General features: G+C 38.2%; 4 protein-coding genes and 2 pseudogenes across 6 annotated transcripts; 3 read left to right on the forward strand and 3 right to left on the reverse strand.

Moving 5' to 3' along the window:
* Positions 1 to 1,811: 1,811 nt before the first annotated feature.
* Positions 1,812 to 3,997, forward strand: LOC106448623 (pheromone-processing carboxypeptidase KEX1). The gene is made up of 4 exons (XM_013890485.3): positions 1,812 to 2,329; positions 2,609 to 2,705; positions 2,795 to 2,854; positions 3,659 to 3,997. Exons 1-4 carry the CDS (start codon positions 1,911 to 1,913, stop codon positions 3,737 to 3,739), a joined length of 657 nt encoding a protein of 218 aa, XP_013745939.2. The 5' UTR covers positions 1,812 to 1,910; the 3' UTR covers positions 3,740 to 3,997.
* On the reverse strand, positions 3,863 to 5,134 carry LOC106449934 (fasciclin-like arabinogalactan protein 3). The gene has a single exon (XM_013891594.3). The coding sequence runs from the start codon at positions 5,090 to 5,092 to the stop codon at positions 4,232 to 4,234; it is 861 nt and encodes a 286-aa protein (XP_013747048.2). The 5' UTR covers positions 5,093 to 5,134; the 3' UTR covers positions 3,863 to 4,231.
* A 605-nt stretch (positions 5,135 to 5,739) lies between these two features.
* LOC111199487 (glutathione S-transferase T3-like) lies at positions 5,740 to 10,549 on the reverse strand. 3 transcript variants are annotated; one of them, XM_022689572.2, is made up of 4 exons: positions 10,291 to 10,549; positions 9,789 to 9,983; positions 9,567 to 9,704; positions 5,740 to 9,466 (listed from the first exon to the last, which is right to left on the reverse strand). In XM_022689572.2, exon 4 carries the CDS (start codon positions 7,286 to 7,288, stop codon positions 6,020 to 6,022), a length of 1,269 nt encoding a protein of 422 aa, XP_022545293.2. In that variant the 5' UTR covers positions 7,289 to 9,466; positions 9,567 to 9,704; positions 9,789 to 9,983; positions 10,291 to 10,549; the 3' UTR covers positions 5,740 to 6,019. The 3 variants fall into 3 exon arrangements, with proteins under 3 accessions (XP_022545293.2, XP_048633664.1, XP_048633663.1); XM_048777707.1 differs by having other exon boundaries at positions 10,291 to 10,494; XM_048777706.1 differs by lacking the exon at positions 10,291 to 10,549.
* Positions 10,550 to 11,093: 544 nt separating this feature from the next.
* On the forward strand, positions 11,094 to 11,828 carry LOC125608016. Its single transcript, XM_048777708.1, has one exon. The coding sequence runs from the start codon at positions 11,117 to 11,119 to the stop codon at positions 11,675 to 11,677; it is 561 nt and encodes a 186-aa protein (XP_048633665.1). The 5' UTR covers positions 11,094 to 11,116; the 3' UTR covers positions 11,678 to 11,828.
* Positions 11,829 to 12,987: 1,159 nt separating this feature from the next.
* On the reverse strand, positions 12,988 to 14,896 carry LOC106449933 (annotated as a pseudogene).
* Positions 14,897 to 15,267: 371 nt separating this feature from the next.
* LOC125608017 lies at positions 15,268 to 17,274 on the forward strand (annotated as a pseudogene).
* The last annotated feature ends 1,554 nt before the right edge of the window (positions 17,275 to 18,828 follow it).

The raw sequence follows: 18,828 nt of genomic DNA on the forward strand, positions 1-18,828 counted from the left end.
TTGTATTCCACCGATTAAAAATATCCATGGAATATATCGTACAAACTTATTCACATATGCCTAATAATAAACCATCCAAATACTAACTTTTCTCAGATATATTTACCTAATCTAAAATACTAATAATGCCACCCCAAGACAAAATAACTAATTATCGACATTGCATGATTATTTTAGTCTTAAAACCCCTTCCAAAATAAACTAATATGTATATTTTAATACATAAAAATTTATATTAGAAAAATTATTCTAACTATTTAAATAATTTTCAAATCTTCATCCCGCCCGTAGGGCGGGTCGGCCCTAGTTATCTATATACCACGGACGTAAAATTCAAAGGCGGATAGTCTGGCACTCAGTGCTAGGAAGCAATCGTCTTTTGTCGTTCACATGGATTCAGCTCACCCGGTTTGGTTCACAGAATCAATATGAGTCTGTAGTGCTGATGACAAAAAAAAAAAAAAAAAAAAGATAACTTTCAAGTAGATCCTTAAATTATCCTGATATATTTTTTAATCATAAGAATACTTCTTTTTATTCTTGAAAACATCTTAACTAAAGGTTGTATATTTATTAGGATATATATACACTAATGTGACAGTGATTAATGTGACTTGAAACAAGTTGTTCATGTAATACTGTGATTAATGTGACACATGCCCTATACTAGAGATCGGTTCATCGCGTTGAAGGTTCATTCTTTAATTTCGTCTGGTCGGCTAAGACAAACAAGCTTCAGTTTATCTACGTTGCTCGGTCTTTGGACTCTGTCATCGATCGGCTCTACTCGTTACTCACTCTAACATGTCCAAGAAGTATCTATCTACTTTGGCTTGGCAGGCCACGGTCAGTGACTTTTGGTGAGAAAGAAAGAATAGATTGCATCATGATTCTTTTCGATCGTCTGAGCATTATCTATTCTCTTAATCTCACCATCATAAATAGAATCGCAGGTCTTCATTCCTTACCCAAGAGAAACGAGTAACACCTTGCACTCTTGGTTCTCGCTTGCATGAGAGGATGAAGTTTCTGGTTATTTCCTAAATGAAGTGGGGGTCTAGTTTCTCCAAGTAAAATTAGTGAATCCGTAGAGATTTCTCAAACTGAATTTCTTAAAGTTGGAACATAAATTATATTAAAAATTGATTAAGAAATATCTAAAGAAACTTGAAAAATAAGTCTTTCAAATGATATTTTTAGAGATTTTCTAATTTAATATCGGTATAATTTGTAAAATATTCAGGTAGAAAACCATTGATAATGATGACTTTTAAGGTTTTTAATCAGTTTATAAGGGAGAAGCTTTTACTGGGTTGCTCCGGGGCCTGCTACGGAGTTAGGGAATTGAATTTCAGACTTTCAGTTGTGGTTTAAAGGATTCTTAACAGAGTTGTGTAATTTATGGATCTCAAGCCCAATCATCTAAAGTGGACCTTTTTGTAAAACAAGTAATGGTGGTAAAGTTGTTACCTCTAAATTAATTCAAAGAAATGTTTAGAAAGAGACATTCTAGACGTGAAACGTTAAAAGAATATTTTTATTGGAAGTATGTTTGTCATTAATCTTGAAAACATATATAAGCTTAGATTGTATATTTACCAGGATTACACCTTAATATAACTCGTCTAGACGTAGTAAACAGTAAACAATCGCTACCATCTTTTCTATCAATCGTAAGGACGAGTCTTTATCATCCACAGTTGATCTTAACCGTCCATTCAAATTCAAGGCCACGTGTCGTCCCAAGGTAACTTTAGTCCTCTCCAACGTCTTCTAACTAGCGTTAAAAAGGTTAAAACAGAGTCCAAGAAGCGGGTGAAAAAAAAGTGAAATATCTAGAGGAGGAAGAAGAAGAAGACAAAGAGAAGAGAGAGAGTAACAGAAAAAAAAAAGCTTTTCGTTCCGTACAAATGGCGCCGAAGAAGAGTGACGGAGAAGGGAAGGCGAAACCTACTACGGTGACTACGCCGACGAGGCAGACTCGCAGCATGGATCGGAAGACTCGGAGCCAAACTCAGCGTGACTCGTCTGGTGGCGGTGGTTCTTCCTCCTCCAAGCTCTTCACCTACGAGTCTCCCGAGAAGAAGAAAAGGAAGCCGAAGGCCAAGGACGCTGGACCGGCGACTAAGAAGATCAAGCAAGAAAAGGACGACGATGCCAAGAAGGCGGAGGAAGATGACGACGACGACGTCGCTGCTGCAAAAGAAGAAGAAGGAGACGAATCTAAGAAGGCGGAGGAAGATGACGACGACGACGACGACGTCGCAGCTGAAAAAGAAGAAGAAGGAGACGACGGCGCTGTGCACAAGAGGATCGAAATCGAGCACTGGTAAAGGAAACCGTCTCCCTTCTTTTAGGTTTCCAAGCGAAGATCGTAATCGTTGGTGGTTCGTTAGGGTTTTGTTCGCATTCTTGCTGTGATTGTGCACTCGTCTTTGATTCCTTCTATTTAGGGTTTCGTCGTTGATTTTGCACAAATTTGTTCTGATTCGTTCTCTTCAGTAGAGATAATGAGCTTTCTCTCTTCTCTCTATGTATTTTTTTTGTGATTCATCTGAAAGATTATCTTATCTCATACTGAATCTTGTTGTTGTTGGTTTTGTTGAAGCAAACAATGCAAATCTTTCAAGGAGAGGGCCAACGAGCTGAAGGATGGTCTCGAGATTGCTGTTCCTGGCATCATTGTGACTATGAATGCTGATAAGGTAGTTACCTCTTTGATGTTGTCACATTATGCTTGCTAAGTTATCTTTTTCGTTGCTGATTCTTTCCTTTTTTATTTGATTTTTCACAGCCAAGGCGTGGTTGCTTTGAGATTCGTGAGGAAGGTGGTCAGACGTTTGTCAGTCTCTTGGTAAGTCTTTAGTTCTTATATCATTTTGTCTTTGAACAACTTAGTTCCTATTCAATGAGTTTTTTTTATCATCTTGTCCATAGTAATTCTTATATCATTGTGTCTCTAAACTGATAGATACGTTGATGCTATTTTGGCTGAGTTAACTAATCACGAATGAGATTTTGTGGGTTTTGATTGTTTCCTCTTTAGCTGAATCAAACTGAGTGCTAGCTAGTTTGAAACTGAGTGATAACTCTGTTTTCATTGAGAAAATTTGTTCCTATTCAATCAGTTTTCTCATAACACTCTTTCTTTGATGATTTGCTTTAGAACTGATAGTTTCTTTGATGATATTTTTGCTCTGAGTCAACTGGTAGTTTCACGAATGAGATTTTGTGAGCAGTATAAAATGGGTTTTGGTTGTTTCCTCTTTAGCTGAATCAAACTGAGTGCTACTAGTTTGAAACTGAGTGATAACTCTGTTTTCATTGAGAAAATTTGTTCCTATTCAATCAGTTTTCTCATCTTGTCCATAGTGTAATTCTCATAACACTCTTTCTTTGATTATTTGCTTTAGAACTGATAGTTTCTTTGATGATATTTTTGCTCTGAGTCAACTGGTAGTTTCACGAATGGTATTTTGTGAGCATCATAAAATGGGTTTTGGTTGTTTTCTCTTTAGCTGAATCAAGTTAAGCGCTAAGTAGTTTGAAGCATGAATAATTAGCTAATCAGTTTGTTGGTGACTTAGGATGTGGCTTTCATGTTCTTTAATCTTCTCAAGTTACATAGCAGGTGATGTGACTTTCTTTAATGTTGTAGGATATGAAGCGCCCATTTAAGGAGATGAAGGATCTTGATATGGAACAGGTCATTGCAGACATCGTAGAGAAGCTTAAATGAAAGACTGCAGCTAGACCAATGCCGAATCTTTTGTATCTCTCTTCGGCCCTCGGCAATATTATCAAATAGACTTCATCAGTATGAGCAATTGCTGGATTTTTTTAGGATTTATTTTGATACTTCTTTGGTGAAAACCCTTTAAGCTCGGTTTCATCATTTTAGCAGTGCTTGATCAGTTCTGTGCAGTTTCATTATGCTAAAACTTTCTGATATTGGTTGATTTGAAATGATCCCATGAAGCAATTTGGTTGCACGTTTTGTTGGGTTTTGTCTCGTGTTGAATTGGATGAATGAAGATAAAAAAACACAGGTTATATCTAAGATCTAACGATAAAAAATTTCCCTAATGATAAATGATTTTGAGGTTACATTAGTGTGGATAGAACTTGTTAGGAATTTTGGTCCACTTCGTATCACTAGCTATGATTATCACTAGTCTACGGTCGAGTCACATTTTCAAACTGTTTTCAACTCGCTGCGTCTTAAAACATCTTAGAATCCAGCAAAGCTAGCCACAAAACTGAGAACTAGAATTGCACCAAAGCTCAAACCGGTGTTAGAAGCAGACGTAGGTGGTTCAGCCTCATCAGCTGCTGCCATCTTCTTCTTCTTCTTCCCGGAATTTTCTGGACCTGGAGCTGGAGCTGGAGCAGGAGAACCATCTTCTGATGGAGCTGATGCAGGTGCGGTTTCTGGAGCTCCACCGGGAGGAGAATCTGCGTAACCCTCCTCCTCAGCTGGTCCAGGAGCTGGAGCGTCTGCAGCCTCCTTGGGAGATGGAGCCGGTGGTGAAGACATGGGTGGTGTGGGAGGAACCTCAACCGGATCCCCTAGTCCAGGAGCCACAATGGGCATGCTTATCTGGACAATAGAGAGATTGAAAGGGTTACGGAACACGGTCGTGATGTACTCAGCGGTCTGAGGAGCGCCTTTCACAGCAGACCCGAAGTAAATCTTTCCGTTAGTTTTGCTGCACTTGAGAAAACCGTTTTGTTGTTGGCCTAAGCCGGTGGATTGGTAAAGTGTGGTGAGCATTGTGCTCTTGTCCTTTATAGCCTTGAGCTTGAGCCCATCGTAGAAGTCAAGAACCACATGGTTCATTAAAATGTTCTTAAGCTCGTCCTCGGGTCGACCAGAGATGGAACCGATAGCATCGTTGCTAAGAGCCAACAAGGTGATTGTCTGACGTTTGTTGATAATTGGTGTGAGCTTGGTCTTGGCGAAAAGCTCGGTCATGGTGCTGAATTCAGGGTATTTATCGAGTGCTCTGGTTATGTTAACCGCTGATACAATGGATGATACACCGAGTAAGATGGTGAGAGAGAGGAGAGAAGAAGAGGCCTTGAGACACATGTTAAATGTTTTTTTTATATATTACCCTTAATTTTCTATAGTTAAAGCTAAACCTCAGACTGAGTTTGTCATAAAAGGATCTGGTTGTGTATATATACAAACATTGAGAGGAGGTCAATACTAATGGTGGAGAGACATTTTCTAAGATCCTTGGCTTAAACTTGTCTCTTTTGTTGTCACCTCTATAATTAGCAATCTTGAGAATTGTTTTTGACTTTTTCTTTCTTTCAAGAATGTGAGATGTTTCAAGTTTCAGTATAAAATGTTTGAATGTAGAGTCAACCTGGGTCATAATTTATATGGGCCTAGGACAAGAAATATTTTACTTAAAATTAAAGAGAGAAAATAGGGCACAGGACGCACCTCGAACTCGGGTAAGGGGTGTCAGTCGTCAGAGGACAAACAACGTAACCACTTGAGCTGCTGTCTACTATTGAACACATAGTAAAAATCAAAGTTTTATATTTAACATGTGTCAGTTGACACCCCTTTCTACAACGTGGGTCCGCCTCTGCTTGTCTTTATTTAGTGAAATTCGAAAGAAGCGACAGTGAGATGAGTGGTTTAGCTAAATAATCTTCTAAAAGTCCTATACTCCTATTCGGACAAACCCAAATTCTAAGGGCATCCGCATTGGTGAACCCCTCTTGGGGTTCATAAGGTTTTTTTATTATTTTTTGGGTGGGACCTTAAATAGTTGTGAACCTCTATCGATTGTGTTCCTGCATTGGTGAACCTGCAGAAGGGGTTCATAGAAATAAAATAATATTATTTTTTTTATTTTCAATTTTTTTACTATATTGAAAATAAATGAATAAAATATAATAAGTTTTAAAATATTGAATACATTAAGAATTGATTACATTAACCAATATATTAAAAAAAGTAATTTATTCAATACATTGAGAATTCATGAACATACAACGATCAATCATCTACATTACCAAACATTTGCCAGATATTTTCGATGAGATCAGCTTTCAAACGATTATGTTTATCGGAATTTCGAACTTCAGTGCGAATGCCAAGGAAATTATGGCCATTCAAACTTTCTCTTCTTCGCACCTGGGAACTTCTGCTTGACTCTCCCGACTCGAACTCTGATGTATCAATTTGATTGTATCCGTCTCTTTCATTCTCGACTATCATATTGTGCAATATAACACAACATCTCATAATCCTTCCTATTTTTTCCTTGTCCCATTGTAAAGCTGGGTTTTTAACTATTGCAAATCTCGATTGCAATACTCCAAAAGCACGTTCGACATCTTTTCTAGTGGCTTCTTGGCGTTCAGCAAACCGCACTGCTTTAGGACCTTGAGGAAGTGGGATGGATTGGATAAATGTAGCCCAATGCGGATAAATTCCGTCAGTAAGGTAGTATGCCATATGATAGGTGTGGTTGTTGACCTTGAAATTAACTTTAGGTGCTCGACCTTGTAAAATGTCATCAAAAACTGGAGACCGATCAAGAACATTGATATCGTTGAGAGTACCTGGTAAACCGAAAAATGCGTGCCATATCCAAAGATCCTGTGATGCCACAGCTTCTAAGACAATTGTCGGCTTTCCTGAACCACGTGTAAACTGCCCTCTCCAAGCCGTTGGGCAGTTTTTCCACTCCCAATGCATACAATCGATGCTGCCTACCATCCCTGGAAACCCCCGTGCCTCTCCAACATCGAGTAATCGTTGAAGATCCGCCGGTGTAGGTCTTCTTAAATACTCAGCTCCAAACAATTGTATAATCCCATTAGTGAAATTATCCAAACATAAACGTGAAGTACTTTCACCTAGTCGGAGATATTCGTCATACATATCTCCCGATTGTCCGTATGCCAGCATACGTATTGCGGCCGTGCACTTTTGAAGTGCAGATAGCCCCAACCTTCCATGAGCATTTCTTCTTTGCTGAAAGTATGGCAGTTCATTAGTTAGGCTTTGGACTATGCGAAGGAACAAAGTTTTGTTCATTCGAAAACGGCGCCTAAACATTTCCGGCTGGTATGTTGGGTTTTCCGCGAAATAATCGTTCCATAGTTGTTTGTGTCCTAGTTCCCGCTCTCTTTCGATATAACTTCGTCGCTTCGGCTTGTTGATTTGAGCATTAACCATTGAGTCGATGTAATTATCGACTACTTCGTCGACAATTTCATCTAAAGCTTCATCTACTTCATCACTTGATGAGGAAGACATCCTTTGTACATATTAAAAAAAAAAAATTATTATCATATTAATTAAACAAAATAATTACATATTTCTTTAAATTGTATTTTATATACATATAAAAAAACAACGGTTCATATATGTTTCAAACAAAATCGGTGTTTCATATTAAAAAAAAGCAACGGTACATTAGAATATACATGATACTTGTAAGAAAAGCAACGGTTCGTTTAAAAAGCAACGGTTCTTTTTTTTTTAAAAAACAACGGTTCGTTTAAAAAGCTACGGTTCAAGATATGTGATTACCTAAATACAAGGAGAGAGACTTGGTGTAAAGGAGGATGAGGAAAGCAGTGGGTCGATACACAAATACTTTGGAGACTTGGTGTAGAGGAGGATGAGGAAAGCAGTGTGTTTCACAAAGACAAGTGAGAAAGAAAGAGAAGTTGCATTGGAGATTTTATAAATGATCGCCAAAGAGAAGTGACAAACATAATATATATAGGGAGACAATGTTTACACCCGTGAATGAAGTTATCAGGGGTACATACACCCGTGATTACATAAGATAGAAGTGTAGAAAAATCCAACATTCTACACTTTCCCGTGATTGAAACCGACATACATAGAGCTAAAAGAGAGGTACATAAAGCTAAAAGACAGGTACATAAAAGAAACAGAGAAAGCGTGAACCCGTGACTGGAACACAAGTACAACCATCCACCTTATGCAACCCGTGACCTGCAACATAAAACAGAGTCGAATCAATAAAGTTAAACAAAAAGTCTAGACAACACTCAAGAAATCACATATCACAAATCACAAATCACACTCTAGTCTAGACAACACTCAAAAAACAAAAAGAAATAGACAACACAAAACAGACAAAAAATTACCCACTGACCAACTCAAAGCATTTCGGATATCAGTTTATTCTTGAGTGTCCTTTCTTGATCAGAAAGTGTATCTGCATTTTTTCCTAAGAGACGATCAAGGATTTTCCGGTTTGATATGATAGTTTTCTTTGCTAGTATGCTCTCTATCTGATCAAGAGCTGCTTCATTCCCGTGCTTCTTTCGTTTCGCAGCTTTGGAAGCCTTAATACCAGGAGGCCTAACCTCTTCCAACTCAGGCTCTGTAACCGCAGCTTCCTTCCTTTTCTCTTTTGGACCATCTCTGGAAACAGAGTTTGATCTCCATTTTTGATCAAACCTCAGTTCCCTCCACGCATGCTCGAGAGTGAACTTGAGCTGGTAGTCGTTAAAGAAGATGTCATGGGCAGACTTCATGACATCGTTCTCATTTTGACCACTAGCTTGTTCCTTCAATGCCGCCTCATAACTACCCACAAACTTACAGACCTGCTCATTAACTCTACCCCACCTCTGCTTACACTGACTCCACTCTCTAGGAGCGTAGCCACTCAGCTGAGGGCTTGAATTGAAGTACTCTGCTATTCTATTCCAAAACGACCCTAACTTCTGCTGGTTACTAACTATCGGATCCTTGCTGGTGTTCAACCAAGCACTGATCAGAACAATGTCTTCTTGTGTTGTCCACTTTTTCCTCTCCACCGGTTTTGGAACAGTAGAAGACCCTACGCCTATGGACCCTACGTCTATGGGTTGACTGGTCTGGGAAGATAAAAGGTTCATAAACCCGGGAGAATCTAGAGAAAACGGTTCCATTTTGGTTTGGGGTGATGTTTTAAACGTGGTTTTGGTTTTCAGATTTTTTACTTCTAACTATGTTTTTAAACTACCATTGTGCTTTGATAAGAGAGAGCAATTAAAGTAAGTCTAACCACCAAAATTCATTAAAGTTAATTACACAACAAGTTGTTCTCTAACGGCATTCATTACACATCAAATCTGTTTTAAAAAACTAGTACAAGAAGTGGACAAAGAGCATTCAAAACAGCATTCATCAGAGCAACCAACCAACTTTAATGTTTTTCAGTTCCTAGTCTACCTAGTTCAATTCATTTCTAGTTCAGTTACCTACTCTAGCTAGTTCAGTTCACCTCTAGTTCAGCATTCATCAGAGCAAGCTAAATACTTCAGTTCAGTTAAGCTTAGTTAAGCTTGAGTGTTTACCTTAAGGTTTTTATTCGAAGCAGACCTTCTCCAGATTTGCGACCTGCACAGTGAGAGAATAAATCTCAGCAGTGAGGTTATCAACCGCCAAACTGAGGCGGTTAACCTCTGCCTGCAGATGGAAACAAACAAACCGTGTTACGGACTTAAAAATAACCAAACTTTACAATTCTTTACAGTACCTATTCGATACTCTTAAAAAGTTCACTAACCTCAACTGTGTCGATATGTTTATTGAGATTGGGCACCAACTTGATCACCTGCTCAGCCTTCTCCACCCGCCTACGCAGACTTTCGACCTCCTCCTGCACACCTATAACCCAAGGCTGACGGTAATGAAACCCATCAGCCTTGTTGACAACATAAACACATTAGACTCGCGTCACTAAAACATAATCTATACATCTTCGAACCCACAAACTTGTATCTCTTACCTCGTAGTTGATGCACGTGAAGAAGCGTTTCCCAGGCAGAGTGTCGTACTTCTCCTTCACGCGAACCTCGTCTCGGATTCTCCCACCACAGGGACACCTCCTGGGAATCCCATATTCTGAATCGGCCACGTGTCCCATACTGTTGTAGAACTCCTCCTGCCGCTTTGTATTTCTTCTATCTTCCACGGGATCCATCTAAACAACAAAGATAAAACAGATTACGAAATAATCACGAAAAACTAAGATGAAACGACCCATAAATCGAACCCACATGCAGATTTAAAACCATAACTCGAAACCCCCAAATCGATTTCAAATCCCAGATAAACAAACCCTAAATTTCGATAAATCGAACCCCGCATGAGGTTTTAAAACCATATAGCGAAAACCCCTTTTCCGATTTCGAACCCAAACTCGAAACCACAAAATCTATTTCGAGTCCCCCACATCGGTTTCGACACGATAAACGCTTGATTAAACCGTGAATCAACTCCATACTCACCTGGGCTCGTAGAGGAGACACTCCGTCGTCGAGTAGATAGAGGAAAGTGAAGAACGGTCACCGTCGCACCAAAATCGCCTTTCGGAGAGAAACCCTAGCTTTTTTTGAGAAATGAGAGAAATGCTTTCTCTCCGCTTTCCTCCTCGTGAACTCGCGATCGCGTTTCCAATGGGTGGGTGACACCTGGCATGAACCGGGCTCATACGGGGTCAGTAATAAGAGGCGGGTCGCGAAAATAAACCTAATTTTTGATTTATTTTTGCCTTCCGGGCCTATGAACCCGGGCCCATGAACCCCTCATGAACTCTCAATGCTGATGGCCTAAGTGTCTCATTTTTCCTATTTTCTCTTATTTTTTTCATCTATATTGGATTATATTAAAAGTTTTATACAAGCCAGCAAAAATATATTTTTTCTGGAACCGGACAATCAAAAACGACAAAAACAAACTTACTAAAACAACGTTTAACCGAGTAACAATAGCAAAACTTACTTGGTTAAGACTCCGACAGAGTCATCTTCCGCACCCTACCACAATCAATAAAAGGAAATAATGAACACGAAAGAGGGAAATACAGAATTAAATTAAAATGACCGTTCCAAATTCTTACAAGAAAAGGAAATAATAAGAGAGGTAAAAAAAGGAAAGTGAAGATTGGCATTGACGCGTTAATGTTACGGCCTTTTCTCTTATAAATACAAACATCAATCCACCAACACACCATTCTTCTGTCACGATACAATCTCTGATCTCTCTCTGTGTTCCGACACAATATCTAACGACTCATCTCCGACTTTGTTGTGTTGTTCAACTTCAAGGAAGAAGATGGAAACTAGCTCACTCAAAGTAGAAATCAGTGCACAGGTAACGTCTCCAGGTCCGTCCTTAGGGTTATTAAACTCTGTCTTCATTAGTCAAATTCGGGAAATTGAAGAGTTTCTTGTAGATGAGAGCGATTATGGTAACATAACGAGTCTCGGCTCTTACCTCGATTCTTCTTCCTTTCCCGACATGCTATCGCTTCTCACGTTCAAAGACTTCGAACCAACCACAGTTCATCAGCAAATCAAGACCCGTTTCAACGACCTTGTCTTGTCCCGACTTATCACGGATCGGATTGTTCTCGAATCCCAACGGAAAGACTTGCCACAAGGACCCTTGTTGATCACGCTATTGGTCACATTCACAAAGAAAGAGTACACAGTGGCGCCTTTTAGTTATGCTCCTTGGATGACAGAGAAACTAGCAGGATCTTGTGCGATTTGTCTAGAGGAGATGTCGGAGGAGTCGGAATGTATGGATGTGTTTCATGACGATTGCTTGACCCATTGGTTAGATCGACATGACCCTTTAATCAACAAACTGAGTGAAGCTTTGAGGAAGTAATGATCCGTGTGTTGCAAGTCTAATTAGGGATTTTCTTTTAATGTTTGGTTCAATTAGGGTTTCAATTCTCAAAAAAATTGTATTGATCTCGTTCGTAATTTTGTTGGCAAAAACTATAATTTTTAATGATATTAGTTTGCTTTAATTCTCGTCCTATCTGTACCAAAACACAAGTTGTGTTACATAACTAACAAATGGGTGTCAATTTTTCATCTTATGCAACTATTAACTTGCTAAAATTGTTTTTTGAAACTTGCTAAAATTGTTGAACAAAAAAAGGAATGAGTTTCATCTGATTTGGCATTAGTCGCCCCCATCAGTATCCTGCATTTAAAAGGTCTAATACATTGAGCATAAGACACCATTCTAACTAGAGACTGAGAAGAAATATACAAAGCCTTTGGTGCACACTTTTATTTCCAACCAACCCATATGTACCAAGTCCCGTTAATATATATACTCAAAAAGTACTCAAAATAAAACAAAACTGTTAACATTATCCCCAACCCACTTTTAGTACTAGAAAAAGAGAGAGAGGGAGAGAGATAGTGCATCTTACATGTGAGATTGGTGCTGTGACATGTCTGAGAATCACCACACGAGTAGTTTCAATATTGCATATCTCAAAACATTTTCTCTACTCATCTGAAATCGACAGATCCTTACAAACTCCTTGAACAGCAAGATTTGTTTTCTTCGTAGGATATAATAAAAGTCCAGAAAAGATGTAATCTTCCAGGGGATTTCGGTTATTATAATCGCCAATTGAGAAGCTTATTCATGGTAGCACAAAGCGCAGAGATACAAGAGATGCAGTAATGTTCAAGAAGAACTCACAAGAAAAACAAAAAGTGCCCGGTTCACTAGTCAAACATGCATTGTAACAAGTCTCGTTCCAACGAGGGAGACTAGCCAGAAGACGACTCCTGTGAAGCTCATTTGCTAAGTTCTTTTTCTGCATTGATATATTTTTTAACATTTCCTTATAGCACAAACCTATCTTCTAACTAACATAGTATCACCATTAACCTCGTGACATATGTAACACAACACAAGTGAGCAGTGCTTGAATAGGACGAGAAGCTGAAAAAAGAATCCCTCAAGGCTACAACATGAGATATTTTCCCCTTTGTAGCTGCAACTTCTTGAACAAAGATTAATCATTTCTGTTCAATACTTTCCATATACCAAGGGTCAACAAATCTCCAGGTGAAGTATTACGCAATAGACAGGAGGACACAGTGTGACTACTAGAAAGCAAAGGAACGAGGCAGTTTTGAATAAAATAAAAAAATTTATTGAAATGAGAGAACGAAAACGGATGTTGAATTTCTTATTATTAAGATATGATTTCTAAAAAAATGCTAAAAGACTAAGGGTTACATACAGTATCTCCGCCAAAACTCAGTATAAACAGCAAAGCTAATAATCTTACAACATATATCTTTTAGACGGTTAGTTTGGGATTAGTTGCTCTATGAGTCTGCTGCTGCTGCAGGATCATAACTTCACTCTCTGTCCCCTTTTGGACGAGAGCATGCTGGACTCAGACATTATCTACCATCAACACGCACGCATTCACACCTCCAAGTCTTGTTCCTCGAAAGACCTCACGGATATTCTCTCTCGGAGAGTAGGCCAGTTTTCGCCAAGCTGTTGTGGATTTAACTCCATGGCCGTTCTAAAATCAAGCAGTGACACAGAGTAATGATCTTGCAAACTGTTCTGACTCTGCTGCTTGGTGGACCGAGCTCCGACCAAATCAGTACACGATTTGATCAGCTTCTTGAGATAAACGTCCAACATGGCATTCAACGTATTATCACACTCCATCGAAACCCCTTCAAGGCCATGTGCTACTGCAATACTCTCCATCCTTTTCCTCACCATCTCTGTCTCTGGTAAGCAACTCATTACCGTTGAAACAGGAACCGTCCTACCACCGACACTAGCTCAACAAAACTGAATCCCTAGAGGTGCAACCAGAGGACTACTCATTGGTACATTTACAGCTGCAGTTGCAACCTGATCTTTACTTGGACCAAGAAACTCACCTTCTCTTCCATATCTGCCTGATCTTTGATCATCAAACCGACTCAAATCACCGTTTTCTAAACCGACATTACTACAAACTGGCTGTTGCAACATATATTCAACCTTCCCGTTGGACAGAACATGACCATTCTGATTATTATGGTTAGGGACTAAAGATCCATCTCCTCTACTCTGAACAGGTTTGAGTGGGGACTTAGCAACAGTTGCGTTTCTCAAGATGGAACGGATCAAGTGGTTGTGTAGAGAGACATTCTCCCTCCCTAACAGCCTTAAACATGACTTATCAAACTCCCTCTTTGTAAGCTTCTGATACAGAAACCTACTTAGGTAGTAAAAATACTTTTTAGATCTTTCAACACCAATCTTCTTCACAATGTGCCCTTTCAAATCACCAAGATGAATCCTCTGATCTTGGCAACGTTGCATGATGATTAATTTCTTCTACAACCAAAAACCAAAAAAGAGAACAATGGGAGAGTGCGTCCACACAAACGCACTCTCTCAGCTTCTATTTCCCTTCACATAAAAAGCCCCAACTCTAAAGCTGATTCAGTATCAAATTTAAGAACCCCTAGCTTTTTGGGTGTCACCCCTCTCTCTCTCTCTCTCTCTCTCTCAGAGGAAGAAAGAGTGCAAGGAGGAGCGTCTTGTCAACTTCACGAGAACTGCACCCAGCAAAGAAAGATCCAACATTGTCAATCTTGGGAATTTTAGTAAAGAGTAAATTGAGATCAGTGATGAAGTTTTGAAAAGGTCTAAGCTTTGGCAACAGAGCAAAGAGACACGACGAATTGGGTAACCAAAGAAATTAATCGAATTGGACAAGAGAAAGAGGCAATGAGGCGCGAGAGTAAAGCTTGTAAGCAAGAAAAACAAGTGTTTAATACTAATTTGAATTCTAAGATGGATTGACCAGAAGAATTTCAGACAAAACAGAAGAAGAAGTAACTTATAAACAACAAACCAACCTAATGATTAATTTGCTCGAAACGCCGTATATGTATTTGATTCAATTCTATGAACCCCCAGAATCTTGGGATTGCTCTAGAGTATTTGCCCCCGTGGGATTTGAATGTGTTCAAAGCTTTGATCTCTTCCTTACTGAGTTGTTTCCTCAGTTTTCCTTTTTCTGTCTTAATTTGTTTTTTTTTTTTTTTGGAAATTGTCTAAAATATCACTTCTTAACCATTTTCTCCCAGCTTTAAAAAAACAATTATAACTCTAAAGTTAATTAATCTAGACTTAAGATTTAAATTTGAAGGATGTGTATAAATATATAAACAAATATTAAAAAAATAAAAATTTTAGAAAATAGTTTCATAAAGAACTTTTAGATTTAAGAAAAGAAAAAAAAATCGAAAAAAAAATTCTCCAAACTAATATTTCAAAAAGATATTAGTTTAATCATATTAGTCAAAAAAATATTAGTTTTGCAACTGTTTTTTTTAATGAAAAACCGGCACGGATGCGGATAAAATATAATTTTTTTGCGAGTTAAACAGATTAATTTTTTGAATCAAAAAAATGACTCAATCCGCCGCGGAGCGGGTTGGATGCGCACAGCAGTAACTCAAGGTGAGTAGAGAAAATTTTAGAAAGCAATATTTTAAAATGTCAAGTTAACGATGTCAATCGTGGATGTTTGGATTATATTGATCTTACTCACACTTTGACTGATATTTTGGTTACATTATCTTTAGTTAAAATTCTACCTTCTTTTCTTTGGTTCCTTCGTGTTCTTCACTTTGTAAACTCGTATGCATATTAATAAGTTGTATCGTTGTAATAGTATACTATTCAGAGATTTGAAATTTACACACAAAAGAAAAAAACATCGCGAAACACATGTCCTAAAACTTCTAGTGTATATACTTTTTCTATATTGGATTTTGTAGAAATTCTAACAAAGACTGGGCCCTTTCATCACGGGCAAAAACAACTGTGAGACCACATACCATCCATATATCCTTCCTTGACTGACGTCTCTATAAAGTTGTATATAAATCGTCTTCACTTAGCAGACCAAATCATAATAAGCGACAAGATGTTTCATTTGCTTTCATTCACTCTAGTCCTCCTCTTATTAATTGTAGCTGCTTATCTCCTCCGAGCAAAGCAAAATTTACCACCAAGTCCAAAGGGCTTCCCGGTGATCGGACACCTTCATTTGCTCAAAGAACCTGTCCACCGTTGCCTACGTGACCTTTCTCAAAGCCTCGGTCCCGTGTTATCTCTCAGGCTTGGCTCTTGCCTAGCCGTAGTCGTCACGTCATCTTCCGCGGCGGAGGAGTTCTTGTCTCACGAGAACGACGTCGTTTTCGCAAACAGGCATGTCACTACTATGTATGCATACGTTCTTTACAGCAACACGGCGGTTAGCGTAGCTCCCTACGGAGACCACTGGCGCAACCTCCGCTGTATCTGCACCGCCGAGATCTTCTCCCCCGCTCGAGCTCGGAGGGTTTACTTACGTCGGTGACTTTCTTCCGGTTGTGAAGCTGTTTGATTTCGATGGATACGTTAAGAGAGCGAAGAAACTTGGTTCGAAATTGGACAAGTTTCTGCAAGAACTGCTCCACGAACACAGAGGAAAAACAGAGTTCAAGAACACGATGATCACTCATTTGCTAACTCTTCAAGAATCGCAGCCTGAGTACTACACCGACGAGACCATCAAAGGGCTCGTACTGGTTCGGGTTGTTGTTGTTTTTTCTTTTATCTATTTTTTCGATATATAAATAATTCATTGATATTCGCGTTAATTCTTTAAAATATTTATTCGATTTATTGGAATCATATTTTTTTTTTGCAGGTGATGTTATTTGCCGGGTCGGAGACAACGTCAGTGACATTAGAGTGGGCTATGTCTAACCTTCTAAATCATCCAGATGTTCTAGCGAAAGTCAAGACGGAACTAAACAACATCGTTTCAAGAGAGGGGCGTCTGATGGAAGAATCTGATATGAGCACTTGTACGTATCTCAATAATGTAATTTGAGAGACTCTTCGTTTGTATCCTGCAGCGCCATTGCTGGTCCCACACGCATCGTCCCGTGACATGCAAAGTTGCTGGGTATGATATTCCACGTGGCACATGGCTCTTCATCAACGCATGGGCCATTCAGCGAGATCCAAAAGTGTGGGATGAGCCAGAGGTTTTTAAGCCGGAAAGGTTCCATTGTGAGGAGTTAAAGATCCAACATGGTAAGTTTCTACCTTTTGGAATGGGTAGAAGAGCGTGTCCTGGAATGGGGCTGGCCCAACTTATACTAAGCTTGGCTTTAGGGTCACTGATTCAGTGTTTTGATTGGGAGAGAGATGAGGTAGACATGGCCGTTGACATGTCCGAAGGAAAGGGTCATACTATGCCTAAAGCTGTGCCTTTAGTTGCCAAATGCAAGCCTTCTTCAATCCTAGACAACTGCGTCATATAAATTTATATATTTTAGCGGCGGTCATTAAAGTTGCTAATAAGAACATAATGATATGATATGTGTTCCAAAAAAAAAAAAAGAACATAATGATATCCTCTTTCTCGTTTTCTTTAAATCTTTCTATGTCCTTCTCTTTCCTTTTTCTTTCCCTCAGCCTCTCCTGCAACTCATTTACATCCTTGGAGATTAGATCCAGTGGTTGAAAGAATGATAAATCCTCATCAGTGTCCACCCTACGAGTAAAAAAACATAACTCAGTCTTACACCGTGTAGGAATAACTACTATATTGCTCAAGTTAGCTTCCATCCCCATGTACCAGTGGAATTATATCTCATCGATGTTTGGTTTATTAATCCCTTCCTCGTAACCTAGAGTGAATGCAGCTTGTGTAAACCCTACAATACAAAGATTACGATTTAAACAGAAATGAAGCATTAATTACCACATATAAGATTTTTCATGAACAACAGAAGATGTAAAGCGTAGAGTTCACGAGTAGCGCAAACAAAAGGTAGAAACTTACCATATTGGATCTTTAACTCCTCACAATGGAACCTTTCCACTCAAGCTCTCAAGCGTAGAGTTCACGAGTAGCAGTACAAGTTAGAAGATGTAAAGGATCATGCACCAACATTTGTCAACAAAAAAAAAAAAAGAATAATGCACCAAAGATCCTGAAAACTACAGTTTGTTTTGTACAATCAGATGGTTGAGAAAATCTGTGAGCTTGACACTTACATTTTCAACACTTTGATTCATGGGTTTATGAAGTTGGATATATATTAGGATAGCTAGCTTGAATAACCGGTTTAGAAAATTCTATGAAAAATATATACATTAGATTTAATTGGGATTGCTATTATTAATAGATTAAGAAATTAATTAATAATTAATAGCTTTCACTTTTATCCTAATTATAAATTTTTCTTATTGGATAATTAGGTTCTATAAAGGTTTCATGTGCGCTTAATAAATTTATCAACGAAAAGGCTTAACAAATCATTTTGATGCAATAGAAAATAAAATGAGTATCACTTCATATATTGATATCTTTTTAATCATCCGATTAATACAGTTTTGAAAGATACATATACACACGCAAATATAATAATATGTATATGATAATTGATATTTCTAACTACTGGATTATTCTGTGTATATTAAGAATGAAATGTGAAAAATTAACAGTTTATGTTATAAAAATAAACATTGTATGTTATTTACAAGACTATGAATCTTAAAATAAACATACAATATATATATAAGATTTTTTTTTGTCATATCAAAAGTTTAGCACATTTGTTTTGTTTATAATTAATCTCACAATTGATAACGTTGTGACGATTTTAAGTTTGGTTATTTTCCCTACAGTTATTCTGTGGAATGTTTGGATATTTATTTAATGCAAATTCAGAACTACACATCAATATATGGATTAAAATAGAAAAATGAGATGAGAAGGTGACAAGTTACTTGTCACATTTAAAAAATAAACAATAGAAGACAGGTCATTTTCGTAGTTTTACCAATTGAAGATGATACTTACAGAAAAAGGAATTCATCCTAATTTATTTTAAGAAAAAAACAATTTTGTAAAAACATTTAGATTGTAAAGTCAATATTATTGTCCTTCTGGCAATGTTGTACTTGGGAGAGTATCC

Source organism: Brassica napus, chromosome A4 (assembly GCF_020379485.1).
Source record: "Brassica napus cultivar Da-Ae chromosome A4, Da-Ae, whole genome shotgun sequence".
Classification (NCBI taxonomy): Eukaryota; Viridiplantae; Streptophyta; class Magnoliopsida; order Brassicales; family Brassicaceae; genus Brassica; species Brassica napus.

Coding starts and splice junctions, on each gene's coding strand:
- LOC125608016 (XM_048777708.1), top strand. CDS start 11,117: ATGGAAACTAGCTCACTCAAAGTAGAAATCAGTGCACAGGTAACGTCT.
- LOC106448623 (XM_013890485.3), top strand. CDS start 1,911: ATGGCGCCGAAGAAGAGTGACGGAGAAGGGAAGGCGAAACCTACTACG. Junction 2,330..2,608: donor AGGATCGAAATCGAGCACTG/GTAAAGGAAACC, acceptor GTTTTGTTGAAG/CAAACAATGCAAATCTTTCA. Junction 2,706..2,794: donor TGACTATGAATGCTGATAAG/GTAGTTACCTCT, acceptor GATTTTTCACAG/CCAAGGCGTGGTTGCTTTGA.
- LOC106449934 (XM_013891594.3), bottom strand. CDS start 5,092: ATGTGTCTCAAGGCCTCTTCTTCTCTCCTCTCTCTCACCATCTTACTC.
- LOC111199487 (XM_022689572.2), bottom strand. CDS start 7,288: ATGTCTTCCTCATCAAGTGATGAAGTAGATGAAGCTTTAGATGAAATT.